This window comes from Cydia strobilella, chromosome 3, assembly GCF_947568885.1.
Source record: "Cydia strobilella chromosome 3, ilCydStro3.1, whole genome shotgun sequence".
NCBI lineage: Eukaryota > Metazoa > Arthropoda > Insecta > Lepidoptera > Tortricidae > Cydia > Cydia strobilella.
The window spans coordinates 8,502,654-8,525,725 of NC_086043.1; the positions used below are offsets into that span (position 1 = coordinate 8,502,654).

The 23,072-nt window shown below is 36.3% G+C and overlaps 1 protein-coding gene across 3 annotated transcripts; it reads left to right on the top strand.

Annotated features, from left to right (window-relative positions):
- Window positions 1-236: 236 nt before the first annotated feature.
- On the top strand, window positions 237-12,753 carry LOC134755774 (proteasomal ubiquitin receptor ADRM1). Of its 3 annotated transcripts, XM_063692369.1 has the most exons (6): window positions 237-361; window positions 438-771; window positions 905-1,122; window positions 6,920-7,125; window positions 7,705-7,937; window positions 12,383-12,753. In XM_063692369.1, exons 2-6 carry the CDS (start codon window positions 442-444, stop codon window positions 12,626-12,628), a joined length of 1,233 nt encoding a protein of 410 aa, XP_063548439.1. In that variant the 5' UTR covers window positions 237-361; window positions 438-441; the 3' UTR covers window positions 12,629-12,753. The 3 variants fall into 3 exon arrangements, with proteins under 3 accessions (XP_063548439.1, XP_063548438.1, XP_063548440.1); XM_063692368.1 differs by lacking the exon at window positions 237-361 and having other exon boundaries at window positions 404-771; XM_063692370.1 differs by lacking the exon at window positions 237-361 and having other exon boundaries at window positions 404-771; window positions 7,705-7,901.
- The last annotated feature ends 10,319 nt before the right edge of the window (window positions 12,754-23,072 follow it).

Sequence of the window (23,072 nt, forward strand, 5' to 3'; positions counted from 1 at the left end):
GAGTCGATTTCGCTGATTAGCGAACTGGACTCCACACTCGCGTTCGCGGCTTCGCGCCGTGATTCGCGCATGAGTGTGGAGGGCCCTTGTCACTAGTATTCGCGTTTGGAGGCATTTTTTTATTTTGGCGCTCAAATATCACCATAAATCTAAAATTGGTGATTGACGTCAATTTCTTTTCGTCTGGATTGCCTTAAATGGCCAAAATACAACCATTTGAAGTTTAAAAAGTAATTAAAATAATGACAGTGACATACGCATCAACGCATCTTTTACCAGTGTGAAATTTTGTCGTATCATTCTTCCTCGAAGGTTCGAATCTACTTTGTTTTTGAATAGATAACGCAAGTGAACATTATTTGTAAGTCTTAACTTAATTTTGTATGAGTTTTTGTAGGCAATTCTTAAAACTATATTATTGCTATTCATTTTTGTAGCACCATGTCTGCAACTGCATTGTTTGGTAACACATCGGCTCTTGGAGGGAGCTCGGGAGGAAATAAGCATATAGTAGAGTTCCGTGCCGGCAGAATGACGCTTAAAGGTCGGATGGTTCACCCAGACAAAAGGAAGGGCCTGCTGTACGTTTACCAGGGTGAGGACTCATTGATGCATTTCTGCTGGAAGGACCGTACTACTGGCGAAGTAGAAGATGATCTCCTGATCTTCCCTGATGATTGCGAATTTGCAAGAGTCAATGAATGCACTACGGGCCGAGTGTATGTTTTGAAATTCAAGTCCTTTTCAAAGAAGTATTTCTTTTGGATGCAGGTGAGTTCAATTACTGACACACTTTTGGTTTATGATATTAAAGATTTTATTTCTGCGTTAAACATGCACACTAATATATTCTAAAGTTAAGTTATAAATAATAACTTTATTGGTAAATTTTCCTGTCTTCCAGGAGCCTAAGACAGACAAGGATGATGAGCTATGCCGTCGCATCAATGAGGCACTGAACAACCCGCCAACATCTGGCGGACGGGGTGGTGGTAGTGGTGGTGGTGCACAGGATGGCGAGCTGCAGAACCTGCTCAATAACATGTCCCAGCAACAGCTCATGCAGCTTTTTGGAGGAGTCGGACAAATTGGTGGATTATCCTCTCTTCTTGGAACTATGGGGTAAGTTTGTTATTGACCTTGCCCTACCCTAAAACTTGTTAGTTTTACTTACTGATGATTTACTAAAGCTGGTTTAACATTTCGCAATTTGTTAGATAAATGAATGGAATAAATGGATACATTTTTTATTATTATGTGTATCTCCGTTTTAAAACTCTCAGGTCTTTCGAGCCCGGTCATTTATAAGGCGTGCGTGGGGATATAGATCCAACACGTAGAGGCCGTTTGGAGAGATTTATTATTAAAGCTTTATTTGTTCTACAGTCAGGTTATTATTGTTTTTGTTTTTTTTTTAACTTTGTTTTGGGGCTGACTGCAGATCCCATCTGCTGGGTGAAAGCCTCCTCACTTTTTCTCCACTCATCCCTGATCCCTGTCTTGGGCTTTTTGGAGCCAGTCTTTTCCTGCGAAATGGATACATACAGTCATATGTAGCCGCCATGCAGGTCTCGACGACAAATAAAAAGACTTTGATTTGAAGTAAACTTATATCGACGCTGGAAAGGAGAAATGGGATAAACGACACATAGCTAACTTTACAAGGGAGCCTAAAAGCCGCAATTTTTTAGAAAAAAAATTGTTAAAATTCGTAATGAAGTCGAATATCTTAAATGAGTAACTTTATATGGTTATAGTGATATGTCCTATATTATCATATCATAATTTTACCTTTAAGTGGGTTATTTTAGAATTTAGTGTCGCTTAATCAAAATTACCCTAAAAATAAAGTTAGGTAAAATTATCTTACCAACATGTTAAACAAGAAATTATTCAGGTAAAAGAGTCCATGCTAAATTTGGCATAATAATTAATCGAGTAAAAATTATCTTATTGCAAAAGATGCTTCTTATAGAGTCAAGTAAAAATATATAGATGTAAAAATCGACATGGAAAAAATCAAGATAAATTATCTAATCACTTTTCAAGGAACTATTTAATTTGATAAGCTACTAAACTTATGGGACACATTCAGATTCAACCTAGGGTAGGTACATCCAATTATTTTTTTAGTTATCAAGCACGAACACTAACTTTTGTTAGTATGTATGAATGTTTAGATTATATAATTTTTGTAAACCTGACTTGGTATTTTCTGAAAATATGAAAAGTAATAAAAAAAAAAATATCTTTATTTCAGAACATTCATAATTCCATACAATATTGTTAGTACCATCGTTATAGCTATGTGTTAGTAAATACATTAAAAATAAAAATAAAACTTTCAACAATAAAATCAAAATCCAATAAATTCAAAAATAAAAAAGAAAGTAAAAGTAATATCAAAAAGAAAGTAATAAAAAAAAATACTATAGTATTTCCAAGTAATTTTAGGAAAAACGGAATAAAAGACAAAAGTTTTAAATGTAAATGTAAAAGATAAACGCCGATAATTGAGCTTTGACAGTTAGGTAAATTAATCTATCGATGTTAATTTACACATAAGCATATAGGTGAAATGTCTCAAACGACATTAAAACTTATTATTAGGGCAGGTAAAAAAATCTAACCGACAGTGAAAGTAAATTGTCATAAGGCAAAATTATCCAAGTGAAGATTAAACTGTACTAGCAAGTAAGTAAAAAACTAAGGTTCATTATGTGGAATAACATTTCATTTAATCTCCACTTTTTTAAAAGTTGTCAAAATCTAAGTCGTTTAGTGATTGAAATGTGTCTGTGATGCCCTGAATCACAGTCTGGATAAGCGACACTAAAGTCGTCAGATTGGTACGAAACCTAGTCCATTCGACGCAGAAAAATCTGGCGATTCCAACGATGTATATAACTCAATATCTCTAAAAATGTCGCTTATTCCATTTCTCCTTTCCAGCGTCGATATCTTGAATAGGTGCTGGTTACGTTACAAGGTACAGTTGACGAAAACCGTTAAAGGGTGTAGAAGTGGTGTTTATAGTATGGAGGCTGATGCGAGAGTGATTAAGCGAAATTTGAATAGTAAAAAGGTAGTTTAAATTTAGGTGCCTCTAATTGGCCGCGATACAAGTTATGTGGAGTGCTCCTATTGGTGCTTTAAAAAAGCCTCCGCATACTAACCGAGCCCGACGGCTGCGTTTAGCTACTGCATTATACAAATAAAAGGTAGCGTTCGCAACACATATAATCCTAACACATCGCAGACATCACATCGTAATAAAAATAGTATAGCTAGATAACAAGGTAAATTCTAAAAATTTCATTTCTAGACACAAAAATATGTGTGCTTTGTTTCTATGGTCTAATATCTTTAACCCGTGGAGCGCCCTACGGTCACACGTGTGTCCGTATCTAGTATAGGAGTTCCATACTACTGTGAAACTGGAGCGCTCTAGGGGTTCACATTCCATCTTGTAGCGAAATGCACCTATGAATGAATCAAGTGAATGAAAGTATCAAAATGCGTATGTCATTAGACTAGTTTTATAAGTAGGTTGTGATTTTGTTTATGGGTCTCTATTGTTTGACATAATTATTGAAAGTCATAATGTAATGATTGTCATATTATCATTAGTCATAATTTGGTTTTTCTCAGAAACGCGTAACTTTTCAGGATTGCCATAAAACAAACCTAACCCCACCTATCTATAGGATAACCCGAGGAAAATCCTGAAAAGATAATGCTTTCAGAATTATGACTAATGATAATATGACAATCATTACATTATGACTTTCTATAATTATGTCAAACAAAGGGACCCCTTTGTTTACATTTCTAACAGATAGAAATTACTTCCCTGCTGCCTACTTATTTGTTTTTTTAGGATGTCAACTTTGCAAAGTCAGATAATAAACATTTTTCTTATTCTAGTATATATTGTTGAGTTTTATCTGCTTAGCCCATAGGTTGTCTTGTCTCGTAATCGTCATAAAAAATGATTTATGTTGTGTATGCTGAATATGTAGTATATGTCCAATTTCCTGTGTGAAATTAGCTTTATTACCATTCTTACATGTTGATGTGAATTACCATACCCTCATTCAAGTGCATCTGTTTCTTATCAATGGAGATAGCTTTTAACCTGAAAGGTTAATTGTCATTAAGAATCCATTGAGTGGGAATAGGTAGTTTTGTTTTGTGATAATCAGACAGACTTTTCTAGCACGAATGAGGCAACGCTAATTGACTTTCTTGCGAGCAAAGAGTATAATAGTATATGTATAGTAACTTGCGAGATTTAGTTCATCAATATCTTATAACTGTCATAATAATGTAATGTGACCTGTTTAAAAATAAATAAACAAGAAAAACGAAACTATCAGTTTATTACAGGGACCGGCCCGCTATCCCTTATCGGGGTTTTATAAGGGTATTGCATAAGGCTTAACTCACCATACCCTTTTCCAGACGAAACCCTTTGTTTTGCTTTTAAAAACCCTTATATAAAACTACAACATTTGAGTAATCGGTAGCCCAATACCCTTACAAAACCCTTATCATCCGCTCACCAACACCTTGCATATTGCTTATAAGGGTTAGCCTTATAAAGGGCTTCCCTTTTAGTATATAAGCGTGCTAATTTAAGTCGTCTACCTTGTTCATAAAGCACACATTACTTCGAATCCGAGCGATCGTCGGCGGCGACGGCGGCGTTCTTTGACTAGGCACGTATTTTCTTTCCTTTTCATACACTACCGTAGATATATACTAATCCTGTCTCTTTCACGCAAAGGGAAACCTTTATAAAAAGCGCTTAAAGATAAGGGTAACCCTTATTAAGGGCTAGCCTTATTTTTGGTTAGCTTTTCGGTAAGGGTTAGTCAAAGGTAAGGGTATGAATGGGCTTGCAGTTCAAAAGGGAAAGTCTTTCAATGTATTAGCCGTGTTTAAGTGTCGCCCATTGAAAGGGTTTTATCGCGGAAAGGGTTGTCCGGTCCCTGGTTTATTAATACTTTACCTACATACTTCATTTAAAAAGAAAAACTCCATGACACACATACACCTAAATTGTTTTTCAAATCGCGATCGCCAATAAAACCATCCCATAGGTTTCTTACATAATTCTCGAAGTACTTAAACTGCCAAATTTTTACCATATTTTCGGGTGTAAAACTTCGCCTATTTGAAAAAATCCGCTAAAATTGAATAAAAGATTTTTCAAATTCCACTGATTAATGGTTGCATGGCAGAAATTTGGAAAATGATTAACGTTGAAGGGGTACTTATTAATAATAGGATTGTCGATGTTTTTATTTTGTCAAGCACTAACAACATGACGTTCGCGGTAGAAAAATCTCTATGTCTGGTTATAATAATCTGTGACTAATTAGTTTAATTAATAGACCGGGATCTCAGTAAAGTTCTGTTTGCAAAAATTGCGCGCCGCAGTTTGACTTCTGATCCGTGTAGTGGGGTTCCTAGGCTCCTATTAGAAACCCGATGTTTCCGAACTGAAAAGTGGTGCCGTTTCCCCCCACTAGCCCTTCGAATTCCCCCCCTACAATTCTCATACATACATTCGCTATCGAAAAAATCTCACCTTTTGCACAAATCGGACTAATTTGAGTCTAGCTTTTAGCCTAATTTAACTACCTAATTAATATTAGTATCAATTTAAAGAACGTTTAATTACCTCTAATCCAACACGTAGTTTTAAAATGAGATCGGAACTACGTTTGTATGGGAAGGTGCAATTCGGCCGAGCTTGCCGGGGACTCTTAACAAGTATAGTATCTGTCTAAGTGAGGTGTTAGGTGTGTGGTTATCTTTTTTTTGTGAGTAGTAAGTATTGTGTGCTACTCTGCAGCGGCGCCACCATAATGAAAATGAATGAATTATATGGTGAAATGAAAGACCGTTCAGGCGGAATGCGGAATTAATAAAAAGTTAATAAAATAACTAATTAATGACAATTATTATTCTTTTCAATACGTACGTAATAAACAGCATTACTACATCAATTTACATAAGAAAAAAAACGGCCAAGTGCGAGTCGGACTCGCGTTCCAAGGATCCCGTACATTACACTGTTTTTAACAATGTATTTTTTTATGTGAAACGTGAGTGAAATTTCTTTAAAAAAACCCGTAGGGGTCGGATCAAAAACTAAGTAATTAAGTCCGACTCACGCTTGACTACACATTTCTTATAGGGTTTCCTGTCTGTAGGTCTATAGGTAAATAACTATTTTGTGTATTTTTTTCAAAATACCCAGTAGTTTCGGAGATAAAGGGGGGGGGGGGGCATATTTTGGCTATTTTCTTTAATAACGTCTACACTATTTCTTTTAAAATAAAATAAAAATATATACTTAAGAATGTCAAAATGAGCTCTTTCATTTGATATGTAATAGTTTGAAAAAGTGGCCCCATGTTTAAAATTCATTTGTCTACGTTACATGCCCGTGTTTGGGTCACAAACTTACATATGTGTACCAATTTCAACTTAATTGGTCCAGTAGTTTTCGAGAAAATGGGCTGTGACAGACAGACAGACGCACGAGTGATCCTATAAAGGTTCCGTTTTTTCCTTTTGAGGTACGGAACCCTAAAAATAGCTAATATCATTTCTATGAGTACTAGTACTAAGTGGCGCCGCTCCCCAGCGGCGACACTTTAAATGCCCATTATTCCGTTCCGTAGTACGGGTACAGTACAGCCTATAAACATTATAGGTACATGATGTTAAGCATTATAGCTGCAGAGAAAAGGTACCCCCCCGCATAGAAGTTTGTTTGCAAAGGTGCTAAGCGAATAGTATTGCTGACCACGTTTCAGGTACATTTCACCATATAATTACCTAATTGATTTTCATTATGGTAGCGCCGCTGCAGAGTAGCACACTAAGTATTGTGTTCGTGTAGGAACAACAGCAGCAGCGGCACGGGCGGCTCGCGCTCGTCGGGCAGCGGCGGCAGCTCCCGCGGGGGCAGCGCCGCGCGCCAGGAGCCGCCGCGCGCGCCCGCCCGGCCGCGCGACTCCGCGCCCGACACGCCGCCCAACACCGCTGCCGCCGCTGCCGCCGCCGCCCCCGGTGCCGCCCCTGCTGCCACCGGCGCGCAGCCGCGTAGTGAGTATCTAGCTCGATCAACCACGGCCTACCGCAAATAACGTAAATTCGTTATCTGCCTCTATCGCTCGAACGGGCAGAAGCGATAGATTTAGATTTTCGTAGTTGGCCCTCAGAACGAAGCATTCCCCACTAAATTTATTTATGAACCATTGAAATTTCTCAGCGAAGACATGCGACGTATCAGTAATCTCTGCTTCCTTTCCTACGACTCATTGAAATACAATGTTTACGAGTATGTTGTGATTTCTGTATTAAATTTGTAAAGTCGTAGAACATTTTACAATAGTATTTTCATAACAAATTACTAGAGAATATAGGAAGAAATCTGTTCTGTACCAATGAGGCACAATTTGATAATTTCGTTTTTTAGATAATGTCCATAGACCAACATTCTAAAAATCTGCTGCATAATTTTGACGCCACGCATGAAAACCATTCGTTATGTTAGAAAACTAGTTCTATCGTGAATTTTATTGCGCGAGAGCATGGGGTAAATTTGAAGTTTTCTAATACTCGTAACGTACGGTTGTTATGCGCGGCGGCCGAACCTCACCCTTTGACGGTTTCGCCTTGCAGGTGGCCAAATATTCTTGTCCGATTTGCAACGTTACTTTTCTGGTCTGGGCACGGCGCCGGAGGGCGCGGCGGGGTCGGCAGCGCCCCGCGTGGACCTGGCGGCGGCGCTGGCCGAGCCCGACGTGGTGGCGGCCGTCGCCGCGCCGCCGCACGCCGCGCGCCTCCAGCCGCACCTGCCGCACCAGGCGCAGGACGATGTAAGGACCACCCTGCTCTCCCCGCAGTTCGCGCAGGTGAACCCCCATGCCCATGCCCATGCGCATGCTCCCGTAGCGACACCCAATATTGAGTCGGTGACGCTTTCCTTGCATGCGGTTCGGTTCTGTCTCTTTGTTTACTCATTTGTTCTCGGGTTAAGGGTTTTTCGTTTTGTTTATTTTATTTTTACCGTTTTGTTTTAAAGCGGGCTTGTTTCGATATCATCACACTCAAGAGCAATGAAGATGAGCCACTTTTTATGAAAATTCCATACAAGATGACTGACTTTTATTGCTCTCGAGCTTAGTAAATCAATAAGTACATCTGTATGTACATTTTGTCACTGGACTAATAATTCTTACAGCAAGAAAATCTAAAGATAAGTACATTTTTGAATTAAATTATGAAGACATAGTATTAGTATAGTATTCTAGTAAATATGTAACAGTGTTGACATAAAGTATCTCGTAAAGCCTTACCATACCTTTAATATGGTTTAATATTTTATATTTATCTGTACATGCATAATAATTAGCAAAGCAAAAAGTTCAAATTTATAATTATTACAAATTCTGGGCCGGGCTGGGAGAATTGAGTATGTATTTATCATTGACAAAATGACATAACTGGGCTGGGTCAAAATTCGTTTCGTTGTCGTCTTTCTGACCACTCTGTGACGCTTCTATTTTTATCTTTTATCAATTAAATAAAAAAAGTTGAGCGCTATTGCATGTCTTTCTAGCTGTAGATTATCGCCATATCATTACTCACATTTCAAACTATCTCTATACCAAATATCATTTAAATCGGTTCAGCGGTTATTGATTCCCCATACAAATTTCCACCCCCCTTTTCACCCCCATAAAGGATAATTTCTGGGATAAAAACTACCCTATGTCCTTCCCCGGGACTCAAACTATCTATTCCAAATTTCAACTAAATCGGTTTAGCGGTTTAAGCGTGAAGAGGTAACAGACAGACAGACGTACTTTCGCATTTATAATATTAGTATGGATGTGCCCCTCTAACCATGGACCAAAAAATATGAAAAGAATCGTGAAACTAAAGCTCAGTACTTTCAGTGAAAACTATAGCAAACATGATTGGTAAAGCCGTTTTTGTGTTTTCGAAAGTCTTCCCTTCTTAGTAAAAAGCCGTACCTACAGTCGTACATAATAGTAAGTGCTGCGAAAGTACTCTCTTTTGCTTGTTAGCCTCTAGCCCCTTATCAAGGCAGCCTAATGCGATGAACAGGTAACTACGGAACCCTACAGGCCTACACTGAGCATGCATGACCCGACATACTCTTGGCCGGTTTTTTATTTCTACGTATAACGGCCTGCAATGACGCAATGGGGGCAGATTGCTTTTATTTCAAGTGGTCTCGTGGTGACGTATTGTATTACCTATTTACTCGCTCACTTGACATTTCTTGAACGTCAGAGCGTTAGGATATCCCTATTGAACAGTGCGTCAGAAACACGTAACTTTCCTGTGGTGTGATAATTACTCCATTATGTTTCCTTTTGCGTATGCTTCTCTTACCTTCCTACTAATTCTCGCTCATATATGGAATCTGGTGTGTTGGTGGTTTTGATGTGGCGTCATTAAGAATACTTATTTGCCTAAAATCACTGGGTCATTACTTATGTTAAATTGGTGATTTTAATTAAATTTCTTTATCACTATAACAACTAACGCAAAAAGTTATTGGTAAACACATAACAAAATTCCTGAAGTCGATACAAAATTGTACCTAACCGAATTTGTGTTGTTGTTGAATGTGAATGAAATAAATGTAAAATAGGCGTCACGATTTCTTTTGTCTTAACTTAAAGCGTTCGTTTGGTTTGGATGGATATGCATCGACCTAATAGACGTAAGAAAATAAAGGGAAATGAAGAGATAGTGAAAAAAGAATACGTAATTACCTATTCGTAGCTTCAAAATAGTGTGGTCACTAGATGGCGCTGATAACATACTAGCGCTTAGCAACCCGGAGCTTATTTAGCCTACTTTTTTTTTCCACGACAAGATATGGTGCTGAAATTTTAAAAAATAGACAAGCCGTTGGAAATCTACTGAAGTGTTACCAATGGGAAATAATATATAATCTAAATCAGAATATGGCTTCCGGAAAATTTGAAGTGTTGTAGGTAATAAAATTCCTTATCTGCTACTATGTTATTATTAATCCGTTTTATTGCTTTGTAGAAGTATGGTAGAAGTGAACGAAAGTTTAAAATAATTACAAAACCAGAGCTGTCAAATCCGAGAGCACCATTTTTTAAGAATAAGAATAAGAATGATTTATTTTTTCCAGGTTTTATATATCTTATACAATCAATGAATCTTTGATAACACTTTACACAACCTTGTAATTTAATTAGTGTCAAAATGTTGATACATTGAGACGTTTCCTTGAACAAATAGCTGTTATTTACTTTTCCATTGTAAGTGAGAATCAATTCTTAAAAATGTTAAAATGTAGGTACATGAGTGCACCTGCAAATATACTCTCCTAAATTTTACGCATGAGTTTTGTATACAAACCTACACTTGATTCCCACCGGTTTCTATATTTTGAAATAATTAAGGACTATCATACGGGTCTCAGAAAAAAGTTAAGCCAAATTAGATCCGGGTTGCTTCAAGGATTAGATTGATTCCCTGCCCGAATGAGTACATTACTACAGAGGCCGAAAAGTAAGGGGTTGCAGGCCGAATAGAATAGACCCCTTTTCACGCCGAGGTATGTATAGGTATAGTGCTTTTCTCAAACATGCAATGAAATAAATAAATAAAAAACTACGAAACAAAAGTTTAATTTATAGAAAAAACTAAAAGTAAACTGCACACAAAATATAAATGACACGTATATCTTTTCTCAAACTTGCAATGAAATATTGATATTATGTTCCTTATAATAGGCTGCGAAGTATCACCTTTCAGGCGCGGCTAGACTAGAGGTCTTGAATGAAATTTTATACAAAATGATAATTATTTGTGACACAGCATCATGGCATTCAGCCATTTAAAAAAAACTAGGTATATGCAGTATTTGCTTTATGGTTGATTAAATGTGGCGTTATGTGACTCCTAGGCGGGATTGAATAACCAAAACGGTAACAGGCATTCTGCACTCGTATAAAATGACGAGTTTTCTATAGTACACGTGGCCAATACACTATGTCTTCGTAATTCAGTTTGGAGAGAACAAGTGATTCACATAGAATCTAACGTACTTCCTCACTTAAAGAGGTTTCGAAATTGGTATAAAGCCTTTAGGCGAAAAAAACAAGACTTGACCAACTCGCACATGTTTTTCGAACCGGAATTGGCAGTTCCGCAGTTCTTTAAAATATGCCACAAAAACTGTTACTGATAAACTGTGGACATTTTTCTTAGTTTTTCAATTTATAAAATTGCCATAAGCAACCATTTACCTCGCCTTTAGCTTGGCGGCAACAAGTTATATAAAGTACTATTCTGCTTGCGCTCTTAATCCCAACTCCTACGAGTTTGTCCTTCAGTACACCTGTGCATGAAATAAGACATTTTTCGAGCAAGTGTGATGAAAAACATTGTTTGTAACTCCGGGGGTAAGAATATTGTTACTCGAGTCTTTAATTCACTCCAGCCTGCGGCTGTCGTGAATATATTAGACTCGAACCATATTTCACTAACCCCCCAATGCACGTTGCACAATGTACTATTAATTTTTTCGTCGGAACTCACATTAAATAACAAAATAAACAACGCACAATAAATCCAATAAAATAGAATTCTATTCTTTTTGAGATGTTACAGAATGAAACATTTTCAATTTTGCCTACATAACGATTAAAAACATACCTACGCGTGTGTAGACCGCTAACATTTAGTTTAGACGAAATATTTTAAATGCTTATTTGTGTATTTAAATTTGTAATTTAAAATTATTGAATTTTGTTAATAATTTCTTATTTATTATGTTCATGTCGATTTTATATAAATAAAACTGCAAAATATAGCAAACATCGTATTTTTTTTTATAGGCAGAATGTCATTACCACAGAAATAAATATACCGTAGTAGATGACGCAAATGCATTTACTTCGCGTGTCCGAACCCCGACCAAACGCCGAGGTTGGCCGTCGCTACTGATAGTCCACGCGCACTTTGCCGGCCTGGGCCTGCAATTTTGTATGAAATTTCATTAAAGACCTCTACCCTAGACCTCTAGTCTAGCCGCGCCTGAAACCCGATACTTCGCAGCATAAGGAACATAATATCAATATTTGGGGCATTTTCTATGAAAAGGGGCCTTATTGGTGATGGCGCTTACGCCGCACAGCGTCGCACGGTATTGTATTTATATCGGAGCATCGTTTATAATGGCGTAAGCGCCATGACAATAAGGTCCTTTTTTATAGAAAATACCACATTTCATTGCAAGTTTGAGAAAAAGTTATTAAATAACATAAATTTATGATTGCAGGCGGCGAACCAGTTCTCTTCAGCTCTCAATTCGGGCCAGATGGGCCCCGTGATGACGCAGTTCGGTCTCTCGCCCGAGGTCGCCTCGGCCGCCAATACCGGCGACATGCAGGCCTTCTTCCGCGCCCTCGAGAACAACTCCTCCGCTTCTTCAGACACCAAATCCGAAGAGAAGACCGAGGAAAAGCCGAAAGAGGATAAAAATAATGATAAAAAAGATGGCGACGCCGGCATGTCGCTAGATTGATTCGTTGTGTAATGTGAAGTGTGCTGCAAAAAATTTTTACTTTCGGTTGAACTTCGTATAGTATTTAGTGTTAATTTGATGTTCACTTGTCGCTTTCGAAAATAAAAGAATACCTTTTCAATAAATCATGTTTTATTAAGCGGCGCGCTATCGTGAACCTTGTCGTAATGCACGAAGGTTGATATTGGACTGTAGCCACGCGCGTCTGTTATCGGTGGCGGTCAAAGGGTTAATCGCCGAATGCACTGATTGTCGACAAATTCGGGTCTCTATTGTTTCCCATAAAGTTTTAAGTCTTAATGTATTATTTATCCGCATTTTCGTTAGTAATAATTTGGTTTTTCTCAGAAACGCGTAACTTTTCAGGATTGCCATAATTGCCAATTTGCTGATCATTGAATTCTACGAAGATGAAATCCCCTGGACCACATTCTGGTTGCACTTTTGATGATTTCCGATTTAAATCGTTTCACGTACAGTAAGCTGCAGAGTTAACTGACCCCCCTGCATAGAAATTTGATTGCAGGGCTGGGGGGGTCAGTTGTCTCTGCAGCTTACTGTACATACCCGTAATCTACTTGGAAACTAATAAGCTACTTAATGACCATCAGTACGCATAAGGGCAAAAAAGATCCACTAATATGGCAGCACATAAAATGGTTGACTGTATTATGACTGGTCTAGATGATAGGTATAAAATGGCGGGCATACTGTGCGATCTTTCGAAGGCATTCGATGTGATAAGTCATAAATTGCTTCTAAATAAGTTAGGTATGTACGGCATTACCGATTCCGCTCTAAGATTGTTTGCATCATTCTTGTCTGACCGTAAGCAGGTGGTCAAAATGTCCACAGGTGGCAAAACAGTGTCTTCAGATACTGGTTATGTCAGTTTGGGCATCCCTCAAGGGTCGGCAACTGGCAACACGTTATTTTTATTATTTATTAATGACCTCCCGTCAGCCACGAGTGGCATTTCTATTCTATTTGCGGATGATGACACAACAGTCGTCGTCCACGCAAAAACGCACACGCAACTTGCTGAAAAAATACACGAAGCAAGCGACCAACTACAAACGTGGTTTTCCTCTTATGGCCTGCTCTTAAATATGGCCAAATCAAATGTTATGATCTTCTCAGGACGTAACGCTGAAGTCCCACCGTGTATTGCTGACGGGCCAATGCCATTATCTATCGAGACCAAATTCCTAGGTTTTACACTTGACTCAAATCTGCATTGGAAGTGCTATGTTGACGGGCTATGTAATAGGTTGAGTAGTGCTATTTTTGCTATAAAAAAACTGCAACCACTGATATCTAGGAAGTCACTGAAGGCCGTATATTTCTCGCATTTTCACTCCTTGATGTCATATGGTGCGGTTATTTGGGGCAATTCCACGGATGCAAATCGTGTATTAAGAGGCCGGTGTCGATTTTAGTCGCAAAAATGTAAAATTGATAGATTTAGTCGGGGAAATTGTACACCTTTTGTTACCTAATTGAAATAACAAGTACTGGTTTCTATTAGCACGTCTTCTTATCTTACCTTTTATCACATCAATTTTTTGAAAACAGACTCACTAAATTAGTAATGTTGGCTGTTCTGATGGACGGACGTTTAGGTAAACGCGTGTAAAGCACTGATTTTGTCGCTCTTATTTGTAAATTTCGTAAAGTTTGGACGGCTAAACATGGTAATTTTGTATTACACATATCCTGTACTTGACGTTTATCAGACTACATTTTTATTATTATGACTTTGAAGTAGTGTAAATGAAAGTTAGACGAAATCAATTTTCTCCAGAAATTACTTCAAAACAAGTGACAATTTCTCTGAAAATCGACTTAATTTCAACATAATTTTGATACTTAAACAATCTACAACATTTGCTGAAACTATTATTATACATCAATTTGTATAATTTACCACCATAAATTTTTGATGAATTTTTAAAAACTACCCCTTCTTTTCATATATTACCGGTGACGCACGCTCGCGACCTCATTATTAAGAGGCAAGATGAGAAGACGTGCTAATAGAAACCAATACTTGTTATTTAGATATTACGTAACAAAACGTGTATAATTTCAACGACTAAATCTATCAATTTTAAATTTTTGCTCCAAAATCGACTACGGCCCCTTAATACTCCAGAAACATGCAATACGGTTACTGGAAGGAGTTAAACCCAGACACCCTTGTAAGGAACTACCTATATTTAAGAAAAATCGAATAATGACGCACTACTCACTATACATATTCGAAGTATTAATGTTCGTAAGAAAAAACTTACCACTGTGTAACCGTGTTGAGGTCACGGGCAAATTAATTAGATCCACGGGGAGACTCAGAACAGTGCCGCGACGCATGGCACTTTCATGCAAAAACCCCCGAGTAATCGGCTCGACATACTACGAGCGTCTACCCGCTACATTACGTACTGAAACATCTGACGAAATATTTGAACGTCAACTGAGGGTCCTTTTATTGGATAATCCACTTTATTCAGTAAATGAGTATATGACCTCGACACTTGAAATTGTAAATTGAACTGTAAACTTGACATGTTCTCATTTATTGATTCTTAACGAAATGTGTATATAACTAGTTATTATTAAGAACATGACGATCAATAGGAGATACTCATACTTAGTTAATAATCCCGTATTTTGTTTTTGACATGAATGCATAAAATTTAATTTTTAATTTAATTTAAAATTTGTAAGACATTTTTTTGATTTGTATCTATTAATTTATTAAATAATGTTACGTAAATACCTAGTCAATGACGATCATAATATAAATTCATGTAGATTAGTCTAGCATAATTTATAATGTAATTTCATATTATGAGAATAAATATCTAATCTAATAGAGCTCCACCATGGTCCAGACCCCAGCTGCTCCAGCAAATGTTCGGCAAAGCGGACGTTTGTTCGACGAATCATTATAATATATTCAAAACGAGCCTAAATTAATGAGGTTGCGCTGGTTATTTACATAATTCCTATATCCACTTCTAGTCTTTAATTTTTCATCATCAGAGCTTGATGTTTCTATTAGGCGGTTATTAGTATTACATCCTCGACGCTTCCGACCGCATCAGTGTGACATACGGGGTGAAAAAAAAAATGTAAGAAATTACCTAAAGCAAAAAAAAAACCGTTACAATTCGGTGAAATGTGTATTATGCTCGTGTACATATATGTATACTTATAATGACAAATGATTTAATGAGTACCTAACCCACCCCATTTAATTCTTGGTAGATATAACTCCGTAATAGATGGATACAGTCTAAGGAAAAAACGTACCGCGAAAATCACGAAAATTTGATTCTCGATCAGATGGCGCCACTACCTTTGGCCTACTCTCGTATAGAGGGCGTTGACGGTTTCGTTTGTTATTTAACAATTTTAACGCATATCAGTGAAAACGCATATTAATGCAAAAAAAAATCATTATCCATATTTAAAAAGGTTAACTGGAAGAGATCCCTGAAAGGGATAAGTTCGCCTTTGTACAAATGATGCGTTTTTCTCTTGTTTTGTATTTCTTTTTGTACAATAAAGAGTTTTACTACTACTACTACTTAATAGTACATTTCGATGCTAGTGCGGAAAGTATGTCATTACTACACGAGCACCGAGATATCTTGCCATGAGCCGTAGGCGAGTGGCAAGACTTGGGACGAGTGAAGAATGACATTTCCGCACGTGTATCGAACGACGTTTTTTAATACAGTTGAGAAAAAATAAGAAAAGCAACAAGTAAGGAATGGAATTCGAAACTTTTATATTATTAAATCTGTGACATCATTGACATTGACATTATGAAGAGGTGTTTTTCTTCTAGCTTTTATTCGACTAGAATAGATTTTGTTATTATTATTGAACCCACTTGAATGAGTTTTTTTTTCAAATGCATGTTCTATAAGACAGAAACAATTGTAAATATTAAAACATTGTACTATTATTACCTAAATATCGTTATTTACGATTATTTGTGTATCGTATATTTATAAAAACAATATCTAATGTTGCCTTTGGTAACTTAAAACATTCTTGCAGTAAGAAAATACGCCTCTTCTTTGACAGACGTTCCGTTCCATTCAGACAACTTGTTAAGAACGTTTTTTCAACATTAAAAAATAAACGTGTTATAATACTTATAATGATAAAAAAGGTAAGTAATAAAAATATGAAATATGCATATTTTTCGTATTCTTACATTAACAGTAGGTTTTTATGTTGATTACGACGTTTAAAGGAAACTAATATTAACACTCATCACTAAGTAGTCATGAATTGGAACAAGTAAAAATTTTAAAAATATGGAAAAGTAAAAAGCACTAGTTCGCGAAAACCAACTTTCCGCACGCTAAACAGCCACGAAAAGTAGCACTTTTTGAGCAACTGTATTAAAAATACATTTTATCGTATTTTTATAAATCTAATTTTTAGTTTTAAAGTGTAGTGTGTGTGTTATAGATGGCAGTGAATTTACTGTGGTTACAAGATTTACTATGACAGTACAGCTCTATCCTATTATATCCTCTTTGGTAGTAGAGATTTAAAAGATAGGGAAAGCCGAATTCTCTGTTATCCAACTATGACGCACTTTGTACTATTGTGATAACTTTATCAACTAAGCTTATCTAAGCATCTTGTTGGTACTCATACTATCTGTTTTTTTATAAAATATATACGATACAAGGGCTTTCCCGAAACATCTACTTTATCTACTTTTATTAACGATTTACTTTACAAAGTGTTGAAAATTTCATTATACTTATATCTTTTTAGGTGCACACAGTTGATACTTGATAGTAGAAGCTAACTGCTTCTCCTGCAGTGCGTACTTATCTACCTAATTATAGTAATTATAGATAATAATATTTAGCAAAAAACCGACCGACAGATTTTAAAAGATACGACTTCCCTACAAAGTTTAAAATTTCATAAATGTATGGTCTTCATCAGCATGTCTCCATATGTTACTTTTCTACTAACAATACTAAAATCACGGAGAGCGGAGAGTATAGGTATAGTCTATAAAATTTGATTTCCCTCGATTAGGCTCGATTTCTTCTGGAATCCCTTATCAGACATTGAATTGATGACATCGGGCGGGACCAACGAAAGACCTTCCTGCAATAGAATAGGAATTATTATCATCATTCGAATGCCTCATAAAAAATAAGTTAAAACTAGGAATTCTGCATCCGTTGCTATGCTTAGTAAAAATAACGATTTATGTTAAGATATCTCATTCTGGATACAGAAATAATAAAACGCATATTCAGTATTTGCCGAATGCTTAAAAGAAAAAGATGGAAAATGCTTATCTCCCTTTTTAGGGATATCATTGAGTTGATAAAGGCTTAAATTAATTTTAATTAAATTTTCAGTTGCCAAATATGTAAATAATTGGTACTTGCCTTAAAGTAAACAAAAGCTGTAACGGCATTAAAATACTACTCATATTGAAATAATTTGACGCTCCGCTTTTATTATTTATTTTAGTACCTATTTCTATTTTTTTAAGCTACCGAAATCCCATTAATTAGTTGACCGGTTAAATACGTGCCTTAAATTAATAAGTTAGGATGGAAATAAAAACCCGGACAAGTGCGATTCGGACTCGCCCCCCGACTGCTCCGTACGACTCCGCTGTCCGTCTGTCTGCCTGTCACCAGGCTGTATCTCGTGAACCGTGACAGTATTTGTTGTTACAGCGGCAACAGAAATACATCATCTGTAAAAAAATTCAACTGTCTAGCTATCACGGTTGATCAGATACAGCCTGGTGACAGACAGACGGACAGAGAAGTTTTAGTAATAGGGTCCCGTTTTTAACTTTTTACCCTTTGGGTTCGAAACCCTAACAAGAATTTAAGAAATCAACATTTTTGTTTTTAACACATTTTTGTTCTAAGAAAAGCGAGTGTGTTGTCTTTAGGGTTAAGGGTAAAAGCCCACCGCTGTTTCCACCTGGTAAACTATATGGCCAATCACTAAAAGTTGTCGATAAATTTAAATATCTAGGTCATGTGGTGACATCCGACCTAAAAGACGACGACGACATTGAGCGCGAGCGCAGAGCGTTGTCCGTCAGAGCGAATATGATAGCCCGCAGATTTGCTCACTGCTCGAGGGAGGTAAAGCTCAGTCTCTTTAGAGCCTATTGTACTTGCTTCTACACCAGCAGTCTGTGGGCAGACTATACGCGTAAACGGTACAACGCTCTGCGCGTTCAATATAATAACGCGTACAGGGTGCTGATGGGGCTGCCTAGGTTCTTTAGCGCGTCAGCCGCGTCAGGGATGTTCGCGGAGGCGCGGGTAGACTGCTTCTACACCAGTATGCGCAAGAGAGCAACCTCCCTGGTGCGCAGAATCCGGGCTAGCTCCAACGGCATCCTGACCATGATTGCAGACAGGGTTGACGGTGTTTATTTGAACAACTGCTGCGGGCTGCCTCATTCATGTGCGCAGGAACTTATAAATATTTAAATCTGTAAATAAATATGTAATACGGAATTGATAATAATAAACATTAATGAAATAAAACTATGAAAAACGGATTATATCGCGTATATTGAATTTATAATACATCCCGACGTTTCGAACTCTTTACAGCGTTCGTGGTCAACGGGTGACTGAGGAAAAATTACAAAATGCAAAAATACCCACATACTAAAATAATGAACAATCATAGACTACAAACTTTAAGGCTGGTTGTACATGCAAAATCGGTTCATAAGGCTAGTTATACACTATAATTTTTTTTTTTTTTTAAGTAAAGATATATATATATACGCGATAAAAAGAAAAAAAAAAAAAAAAAAAAAAGAAAAACTATGCCGGCTCCAACCCTACACCACGGACCCGAGAAGATTTAATTCCCTCCTAAATTGTAGGAGGGTATCCCAATATGGGACCGGCAACAAATTATATATTGGGATACCCTCCTACAATTTAGGAGGGAATTAAATCTTCTCGGGTCCGTGGTGTAGGGTTGGAGCCGGCATAGTTTTTCTTTTTTCGCGTATATATATATATATATATCTTTACTTGAAAAAAAAAAAAAAAAAAATTTATAGTGTATAACTAGCCTTATGAACCGATTTTGCATGTACAACCAGCCTTAAAGTTTGTAGTCTATGATTGTTCATTATTTTAGTATGTGGGTATTTTTGCATTTTGTAATTTTTCCTCAGTCACCCGTTGACCACGAACGCTGTAAAGAGTTCGAAACGTCGGGATGTATTATAAATTCAATATACGCGATATAATCCGTTTTTTATAGTTTTATTTCATGAGTAACTATCGCGGTAACCGAAGACAATATTAATAATAAACATTATTTAAATGTACCTATTAATAATGTTTTTTTAATAATGTAAAAATTATTTAAATATTTTAATTATGTTAACTAGTTATCGAATTTGATTATAATGGATAATAATTTGCCTTATACTGCAGCATGCAGTGTCGTTACACTGCAGCATGTTTAAACGGGTTATTCCATGTTTATTTTGAAAATGCTTCTTTAATTCACACTATTTCAGAAAACTTATAATGACATTTTTAGTTCAGTATTAAGTTTTAATACAAAATCATTTAATAGATGATGAAAATGACATACTCATATAAACTACTTATACTATAATTATCCTTAATTTTTGTCTGTCGAGCATATACCACACTTCACTAAATTGTTAAAAAAGTGTGTAAACTTAGAGAAAACGTAAATTTTGTAGATCAAAATAAAAATGTTGTTTTCTTAAATTCTTTGTTATTATTTCTATCCTAACTTATTAATTAATAAAAATTAATTATTTATTAATAAGTTAGGATAGAAATAAGAACTAAGAATTTAAGAAATCAACATTTTTATTTTAATCTATTAAAGTTACGTTTTCTCTTAAGTCTACACACTTTTTTAACAATTTAGTGAAGTGTGGTATGAATAACGTTTAATTAAAATATAATCTACCATATAATATGTTAAAAATAGGTAGCAAAATATTAAAGAATAGTCCACACAAAGTTTTCATAGCCTCGGCGACTTGCTGTAATCAAAGCCTATTTTTTCACAATCAATATCACTAGTACATGATATTGAAATAAACATTGGTGTATTTCAAAGAAAAACACCTTAAGATACATAACTTCTTTTACCTTTTTCTCAAAAACGCGGTTTTAGCTTGTGGTTTGATGTTTTTTTAAGTATGGTACTTAGGGACATGTTTTTTTTTGTATTAGGTAGCTTATATACCTAACGTAGATTTAGGATCCATTGCTTAACTCCATATCGAGCATAAGGACCCTTTGTCCATGGAACGTCACATATATTCCCTTCCCATACCTACCTATCAGAAAAGCCTAGTTCGGCTACGTAAAGCTCGCTCCAGACTAAGCGTTCGCGACTTGGCGCCGCGATTCGCGCACGAGTGTGGAGGGCCCTTTACAGTAATAGGGGGTATTACTGCAATGTTCTGCCACCAGAGTACAGCAGTAGTAGGCAGTAGCGGAAGCCGCTCGACCCCAATTTCAAAGGAATACCGCAAATCGATGTACAGGTTAGCCGTTTGGCACACGCATACTAGAGGTTTTTGTATGGAAACAAAAATTTTTTTTCCAAAACCTATAGAGTGTGGTATCATACGAAAGGGCTTTTTGAGGCGATTCTAAAAATATATCACATCATTACATTTCGGGCATTTTTTTTAAAAAATAAAAACAAAAACAATTTTCGAAACATACCAAGTTTGGGCTCCTCCAGACACGATATGGCTGATTTTTTTTGTACAATATACCACAAATGATACGTGATATCCTCATGTCTAACCCCAAGAAAGCAATTTTGAAAATAATATCATTAACAATTTTTTTTAAATTTTTAAATTTTACAAAGTGACACAGTTCTACTTCAATACCTATTTCACGAGACTTATGGAACTATACTGCAGATACGGTACATATTAATCATGTAATATCCATATATCGAACGGGAAATACCTCTTTAACCCTTTAACTACGCCTTTTCATCGGTTGGTATAGTTTGTTTTGTTTTTGACACAAAATATCAAGATTGTATCCTTCAGATACGATATATGTACCTTACTGATTTTTTTTTTGTACAATATACCATAAATAATACGTAATATCTTGATATCTAACCCCAAGACAGCAATTTTGAAAATAATTTCTAAGATTTTTTTTTAAATATTTTTCATGTGTATAATTTTTCAATATTACAATATTGAGAAATTAAAAAAAAAATCTAAATGAAATTATTTTCAAAATTGGTTTCTTGGGGTTAGATTATAAGATATTACCATAGAGTAACTTATACTAGAGCGGTACTGTCATAGTAAATTTTATAACCCCAGTAAATTCACTGCCATCTGTCGACACACTTTAAAACTAAAAATAAATATTTATAAAAATACGATAAAATGTATTTAAATATGGATCAATTATTATTTTTATTTATTTTTGTGATTTTGACCCATGTTCTTTCACTGATATGCGTTAAAATTGTTAAATAACAAACGAAACCGTCAACGCCATCTATACGACAGTAGGCCAAAGCTAGTAGCGCCCTCTGAACGAAAATCAAATTTTCTTGATTTCCGAGGCACGTTTTTCCTTAGACTGTATCCATCTATTACGGAGTTATATCTATCTTTGATATTACGTATCATTTGTGGTATATTGTACAAAGAAAAATCGATAGGGTATATCGTATCTGGAGGATACAATCTTGATCCATACAAAAAAAATGTTTCACCACTCCCCCCCCCCCCCCCCTGGAACTGCGGGTCAAAAATTTTGTTTTGGCCTCTAGTATGTGTGAGCCAAACGGCTAACCTGTACATCGATTTGCGGTATTAGGTTAGACTATAGCCCGTTTAGTAACCCATAGAGTAACTTTTACATACTGTGCCTTTAACTGTTTACTGTGTAACTGTGTTTTGACAAGTTTTCAGAGATAATAAAATATGACATGACTTCCGGTTCGAACGCCATCTTGATAGTAGCCTCGTGATTATTTCCTTTGTTTTTTGCTCATTAATATTGTTTAAAGTGTAATATCGATAGCTTTATTATACAATAATCTAATGTGGTAGTGTGCAGTGAATGGAGAATTAATCTCAAAGCGTGTTTAACCACCATTTTGGAGTCAACGGCCGGTAGTCCACGTGCTTCTCGTAAAATCCAGCTATCGGTTTTACGAGACAACTACAACAACCACCGAACAGCGTCGTGCTCTAAGAGCATTTATTTTGTTCCTACCCTTTTACGTGACATTGGCTACGGGCAACACCGCCCTCAAGTCCATCAAGAAAAGAAAAAGAAAATATGACATTGATGCACCAAGGCGGTTTGTTTACAGAGAACCTACAGGGAAACGCGAATCCGAAATTTCGCTA

What these genes read in the sequence shown, in the direction of transcription:
- LOC134755774 (XM_063692369.1), top strand. Translation starts at nt 442, where the DNA reads ATGTCTGCAACTGCATTGTTTGGTAACACATCGGCTCTTGGAGGGAGC. An exon ending in TCTCTTCTTGGAACTATGGG is followed by an intron (nt 1,123 to 6,919) that starts GTAAGTTTGTTA and finishes GTGTTCGTGTAG; the next exon opens with GAACAACAGCAGCAGCGGCA. An exon ending in TCTCCCCGCAGTTCGCGCAG is followed by an intron (nt 7,938 to 12,382) that starts GTGAACCCCCAT and finishes TTATGATTGCAG; the next exon opens with GCGGCGAACCAGTTCTCTTC.